This window comes from Arachis ipaensis, chromosome B2 (assembly GCF_059453495.1).
Source record: "Arachis ipaensis isolate K30076 ecotype BB chromosome B2, ASM5945349v1, whole genome shotgun sequence".
Taxonomy (NCBI): domain Eukaryota; kingdom Viridiplantae; phylum Streptophyta; class Magnoliopsida; order Fabales; family Fabaceae; genus Arachis; species Arachis ipaensis.
The window spans coordinates 122,873,080-122,879,826 of NC_142437.1; the positions used below are offsets into that span (position 1 = coordinate 122,873,080).

At 35.1% G+C, this 6,747-nt stretch overlaps 1 protein-coding gene across 1 annotated transcript; it reads left to right on the forward strand.

The window, feature by feature from the left end:
* Window positions 1–955: 955 nt before the first annotated feature.
* Window positions 956–4,642, forward strand: LOC107626313 (uncharacterized). The gene is made up of 4 exons (XM_016329171.3): window positions 956–1,545; window positions 2,074–2,229; window positions 2,429–3,112; window positions 3,243–4,642. Exons 1-4 carry the CDS (start codon window positions 1,174–1,176, stop codon window positions 4,371–4,373), a joined length of 2,343 nt encoding a protein of 780 aa, XP_016184657.1. The 5' UTR covers window positions 956–1,173; the 3' UTR covers window positions 4,374–4,642.
* Window positions 4,643–6,747: the final 2,105 nt, after the last annotated feature.

The window sequence follows — 6,747 nt, forward strand, 5'->3', positions numbered from 1 at the left end:
CCAAACAAAATGTTAAAGTAAAAGATGTCAAAGAAACGAACAAGTCTACCATATCCATATATAAATTGAGATTAGGGTTTCTTAAAAAGATATATCATTGTGTTAGTATTTAAAAACCAAACTAAAGCATTTTATTAACAAGAAAAATCGCTTACATAATTTTATGTTGAGTTTATACTTTATATATATAGTACATGTTTTAAATAACAAAATATAAAAATATTAAAAGGAGAGAAGCAAAGACAGTTTATATTATGGGTTAAATAAAAAATTTAACAAATCTTTGATCCATTTTTATATTCATTTGATCAAATTAAAATAAATCAAACAAATCTAAAGTTTAAGGTGTAAAAAAACTCACATAAAATATTTTAATACAAATAATTAAAAATTATTAAACCACACTTTATATATAAAAAAAATCATCAAATTAGTTATTTATATAAAGGTAAAAACTCAGGTGGAGTCGACTTAACGTGAAGTTGATAGTTGAAAGCCGCTAGATGAAAATTTAGTCAAATCAGTTATTTAACGACTCTCAATTATCAACTTCATGTGAAGTCGATTGCACCTGAGTTTTTACCTTATATAAAATATATAATAATTAATTATATATATAAATAATATTTTTATTATTAAATAATTTAATATATTTTCCTAAACTACTTGTGAATATATCTAAATTACTATTTGGTATAAAACATAGGAAGACATAATAGCTGCTAGAAATTAATATTCACCTCAGATATAATAATAGTCAACATGTCTACATTGGATTCAACGAACTCAACCTTAACCAAACCCACGAGTGGGGTTAGCTTCCCAATGCAACACTTTCGAGTTTAGATTTTAGTATTTTACATTACATACATACATACATACATACATACATACATACATACATACGCACACAACACGGTTTCACACTATTCACGAAATTCACATAAACCATTCATCGAACACTTTCAACGCATAACACAAACACCACCCATCTCTCTCTCTCTCTCTCTGTTCTTATTATATTAACTCTGCATATTCATATTCTCCTCCATTTCCAACTCCCAACCAAACTACACTAACACACGCACAAAAAGATCAACACTTTCTTCCTTCTCTTCTCTCTCTGCATTCTTCAATAACCTTATTTCTCTTTCCTCTTTCTAGCAGCAACAGATGGTGGTGAAGATGATGAAGTGGAGGCCATGGCCTCCACTTGTTTCTCGCAAGTATGAGGTTAAACTCTTCGTACGGACTCTCAACGGCTGCGATCTCCTACGCGAAGCTTCACAGAAGGGGTCATCAACGCCGCTTTCACTCGAAGTTAGGTGGAAGGGTCCAAAACTGAAACTTGGCTCGCTACGCCGCAGCTCCGTCGCCAGAAACTTCACTAGGGAGGTGGAGTTGGCGGCTCTGGAGGAGGGAGATGAGGTTAACGGAAAAAACGACGTCGTTTCGTGGGAGGAAGAGTTTCAGAGCGTGTGTACCCTCTCTGCTTACAAGGACAATGTGTTTCATCCCTGGGAGATCGGGTTCACTCTCTTCAATGTAACTTTCTGGCTCACATAAATTCAGAATTTTGTTTCTCTTCTTGTGGGGTCTCTGGATTTTGTGTGAAGATTTTATTTTGGATTTGTCATATGTCAAAACTGGAGGCGAAAAAATGAGGTTTTTCAATTTGGGGGTTTTCGTAAGATGTTTTAGAAGTTGGTCAAAATTCAAAGTATTTTCATTCACCTCTTTCCAATTTCTTATTAAAAAACCGATTTTTACCTGGTTTATGGCAGAGCTTTTGGATTCCTCTGTGATCTACAATACGCACATGGATTTGCAACAATTAAAATGGATAATTTTGGTTTTCTCTGTATTTATTCTCTCTCCCTAGAATCTAGCGTGTTTTGTAACAAATTTTGGGATGTTTCCTCCCCCATTTTGTTAATCCAAGGGTGGGGTTATATTGGCTATTGGGTTTTTTTATTTTTTATTTTTATTTCTTTGGTTCTGTTAGTTTGATTGAGAAGGGTATGTTCTATTGTTGTTCCTGTGAATAGAATTTGACGTGGTTCTCTGCTGCAGGGGTTGAATCAAAGGTCAAAGGGAAAGGTTCCGGTGGTTGGAACAGCATCCTTGAATCTAGCTGAATTTGCATCTGCAGTTGATCAAAAGGATTTTGATTTGAACATTCCACTCATACTTTCTGGTGGTTCTGTTGAGCCTTCTCTTTCACTCAGTGTATGTTTAGTTTATGCCAAATTTTTTAGTCACTTTTTTGCCCCTTCTTTTATGTTACATGACATGTACTATTTTTTTACCATGTTTGGATATATGCTGGTTCATTCAACTCACTGTGATTGGTGATATTTAATTCTACACAACATTGACACTTTTTGATTGTTATGTACTTGTCATAACAGCTCTTGATCCTATGCAGATATCGATTAGCTTAGTGGAGCTAAGAGCTGCTCAAGAAAGCTCGGAGCTGGTTCCCAAATCGGTTGTGCCAGTCGCCTCAACCCCGCCTCAGTCTGAGGAAACAACCTTGGCTGAAAAAGATGAACTTTCCACTATCAAAGCTGGTCTTAGGAAAGTGAAGATTTTGACCGAGTTTGTGTCGGTCAGGAAAGCGAAGAAGTCATGCCACGAGGAAGAGGGGAGTGAAGGCAATTTCTCTTCTCGGAGCGAGGACGGTGAGTACAATTACCCACTTGACTCTGATTCCCTTGATGATTTTGAGGAAGGAGAATCGGATGAGGTAAAGGAGGCTTCAAGGAAATCATTCAGTTATGGAAAGCTAGCTCATGCGAACGCTGGGGGATCGTTCTATTCTAGCATGAGGATAAATGCCAATCATGAAGATTGGATATACTACAGCAATCACAAATCTGATGCTGGGGGTTCACAGATAGAGGATTCATCTGTGTCAGCCACCTCGGAGCCTTACTTATCACAAAGTTCAAGGCGCAGCATACTGCCTTGGAGGAAGAGGAAGTTGAGTTTCAGGTCTCCTAAATCTAAGGGAGAACCATTGTTAAAGAAGGCCTATGGGGAAGAAGGTGGTGATGACATTGATTTTGATCGCCGGCAGCTTAGCTCTGATGAATCCCTTTCACCTGGGGTATGTATTTTGCTTTTTTTTTTTCTTGCTTTCATGAAACTTGATTCTAAGGTCTTTTGATTGGTGCCTAGTTATTAGTGATTTCATATTTGTGGTAAACGATATATTTAGTATTGATTCTGTATTGCAGTCGCGGAAGACTGAGGATGATTCATGCGCAAATCGATCATCAGTGTCCGAATTCGGTGATGACAACTTTGCTGTAGGGAGTTGGGAGCAGAAGGAAGTAATGAGCCGCGATGGTCATATGAAGCTTCAAACACAGGTCTTCTTTGCTTCTATTGATCAACGTAGCGAACGCGCAGCAGGTGAGAGTGCGTGTACGGCTCTTGTTGCTGTCATTGCCGATTGGTTCCAAAGCAATCGTGATCTCATGCCCATAAAGTCCCAGTTTGATAGCTTAATTCGAGAAGGCTCATTAGAATGGAGGAATTTGTGTGAAAACCAGACATATAGAGAACGATTTCCCGACAAGCATTTCGATCTTGAAACTGTCATTCAAGCCAAAATACGTTCCCTGTCTGTGGTTCCTGAGAAGTCCTTTATCGGTTTTTTCCATCCAGAGGGAATGGAAGAGGGGAGATTCGACTTTCTTCATGGTGCCATGTCTTTTGATAACATTTGGGATGAGATCAGTCACACAGCACAGGTGTGCGCGAACAATGGTGAACCGCAACTTTACATTATTAGTTGGAATGACCATTTTTTCATCCTCAAAGTCGAATCCGATGCATACTACATCATTGACACATTGGGAGAGCGGCTTTATGAAGGATGCAATCAGGCATATATCTTGAAATTCGACAGCAACACAACAATATACAAGGTGCAAGATGATGTGCAGTCCTCAGATGAAAAAACATCCTCTGACCTTCAAACTGTAGCTGAAGTATTAGACAACAATGACAAGCAGATCCAGCAAATCAATGGTAAAGAGGTTGATTCTGCCGTGGATACGGAAGAACAATCGAAGTCTGAACCTGAAGAAGAGGCTGTTTGCCGAGGGAAAGAAGCCTGCAAAGAGTACATCAAAAGCTTCTTGGCAGCAATACCTATTAGAGAGTTGCAAGCAGATGTCAAGAAAGGTTTAATCTCATCAACCCCACTTCACCATAGGCTCCAAATTGAGTTTCACTACACTCAATTGTTGCAGTCTTATGATGTTGTACCAGTGGTTGGTTCAGTGGCTGAACCATCATCCATGACCATGATGAATGTGCCAGAAACTCTTGCCCTTGCAGTAACTGAGATTCCAGCATAATCCTATTGTAAATTGTATCAAGTGAGGTTATTACTCTAATTAGTCTTAACTACTTAAAAGGGGTGCTTTTAACTTTTTATGATCTAAGATTAACAAGAGAAAAAAAAAAAAGGCTCATTGAATGAGTTCTGTAATGTGGCAGTTGCCTTGTTTTTGGACTAATCCTTTTTAGGGAAAAGGGTATCTTGTAAATGTATCTGTAATTTTCCCTTCCTTTTTTTCAAGTGAGCTCAAACTTTTGGCATCTAATTAACATGTAGTTGGCAAAATACTACTCTTGTGAATTTGGCTTTTGTTGCATTTGTATTTTGTAGTTCCCTACACGATTTGTCTGTCTCCAACTGTGACTCCAATTTCACCTTTCCAAATATCTATTCTTTGGTTGTTTCCTGACAGAAATGGTTCTGGTCTATTGGTTATGCTATGATCCTTGGATTTTACACATTAGAACACTAGTTTAGCTTTGAATTTAGTTATATCAATTTACATGCAACTCTTTCTCATGATTAAAAATAGGTTTTGATGTTTAATCACAAAAAAGTTTGGTTGTAACTACCGGAAGAATTTGTTTTTTAGTGTATTAGTAGTTTACAAATATATTATATTGACAATTTGCAGAACAAGTCAAATTATGTTCAGAAAGGTATTAGTCTCTCTTTCTTTTGGTAATAGGAGGGTGAAAAATGAAAGAATTATGTATCAATTCTTTTTATAATTAATTTCAATAGAAGTGGTTGTAAAATTTAAGTATTTTAGGGGGATAAAAAGATAATTGACTAACAAATTATGTTTATATAGATGCCAAAAAATAAAATTAAAAGTCTCACTAATTTTACATTAAAATATTGGATTGACAATTTAGTATTTAGCCATGAAAAGCATTTCAATGAAATGATTGATAACAAGAAAAATAAGCATAGAACAAAATTCAAAACACTACTACATGAACATTTGTGAACACACGTGTTGACAAGACAGGATTTAGGGTTTTAGACAGGGTGTGACCATGATTGTTAGAACTTAGAAAGACACCAACAATGAAGTTTTCTGACAAAAAAAAAAAAAAAAACAATGAATTTGAACAGAGTGTAGCTGTATATGTGTGTGGCCAGGTACACTGACACCCCATAACAGCCAATGTATAATGTGTCTATGCCTCTAGATTTTGTGATAACTACACTGTTCACACCTTCTCTCATTGGCTATCACCATGTAGGTTGATCTATGTATGTATGCAACTATGCATGATATGCTAAACTCAATTTGATGCATCTAACATCTTAGATATTACCTTGTATCTAGTACCATATAATATTTTTTCTTTCTCTTTTGGTATTATAATAATAATAATATATTATGATTTAACTCTTCAAATGCATATGATGGTGGGTTTGATGTCCAGGCTGGCCCTTGTAGTGTTGTCTTCTTTATAATATTATTTATTATTATTCTCTAATGTGATGCTGGTTTCTGAATAAGTAGGTTTGGAGAGAAGAACTTTTAATTTATATTTTAAAAGTCAGTCTACACATTCAGGAGGAATGTATGTATAGAAGTGAGAATTTCAGTTATATTTTTTGTTTTTGGGCATATGACAAATTTGATTAATGATTAATAATAAGAGTTTAGTTTTGATGGACTTACAATGTGAAATGTTTTATACAGTTGTGTAATCATTAACGTAGTCAATGTTATTAATGTGATGTTATATGCTTGGATTCACGTGTAAAACGATTTTACACTGACACTACATCAAAATTAAATTTTAATAATAAATAAAAAACTTTTCATAAAAAATATTTTTCTTTTCTATTCAATAATAATAAGATACCTAATAAACTTCATATTATTTATGATGCATGGAAACTGACACGGACATGGGACACGACACGACATGGGACACGCCGACACGCGAATTTTAAAATCTTATATGACACGGGGACATGCATATATATAAAATATAAAGTATTTTTTAGATAAATTGTAATGATATTTTGATATTTTATTGATATTAAAATATAAATTAAAATTTTTAATTATTTTTAATGTCTTATTTTAATTATATCAAGTATTTAAAATATTTTTTGTTTTAATAAATAATAATATATACTGTATCTAAATTTATTTTAAGAATATATGGTAAGAATAAGACTGGATACGCGGATCCGTGATGGTATTTAGGTGTGTCCAGGCGTATCCGGAGAAGAATTTTTTATTTTTTATTAAGACACGGTTGGACACAACAGATACACGTGTCGGACGAGTGTTAGTAAAAGTGAGTGTCGTGTCCAAAATGTGTCTGACACGTGAACACGATAATTCAACGAAGTGCCCGTACTTCATAGATATTTTGCTTATTAATATTTGGAGAATG

What these genes read in the sequence shown, in the direction of transcription:
- LOC107626313 (XM_016329171.3), top strand. Translation starts at nt 1,174, where the DNA reads ATGGTGGTGAAGATGATGAAGTGGAGGCCATGGCCTCCACTTGTTTCT. An exon ending in AGCCTTCTCTTTCACTCAGT is followed by an intron (nt 2,230 to 2,428) that starts GTATGTTTAGTT and finishes GATCCTATGCAG; the next exon opens with ATATCGATTAGCTTAGTGGA. An exon ending in ATGAATCCCTTTCACCTGGG is followed by an intron (nt 3,113 to 3,242) that starts GTATGTATTTTG and finishes TCTGTATTGCAG; the next exon opens with TCGCGGAAGACTGAGGATGA.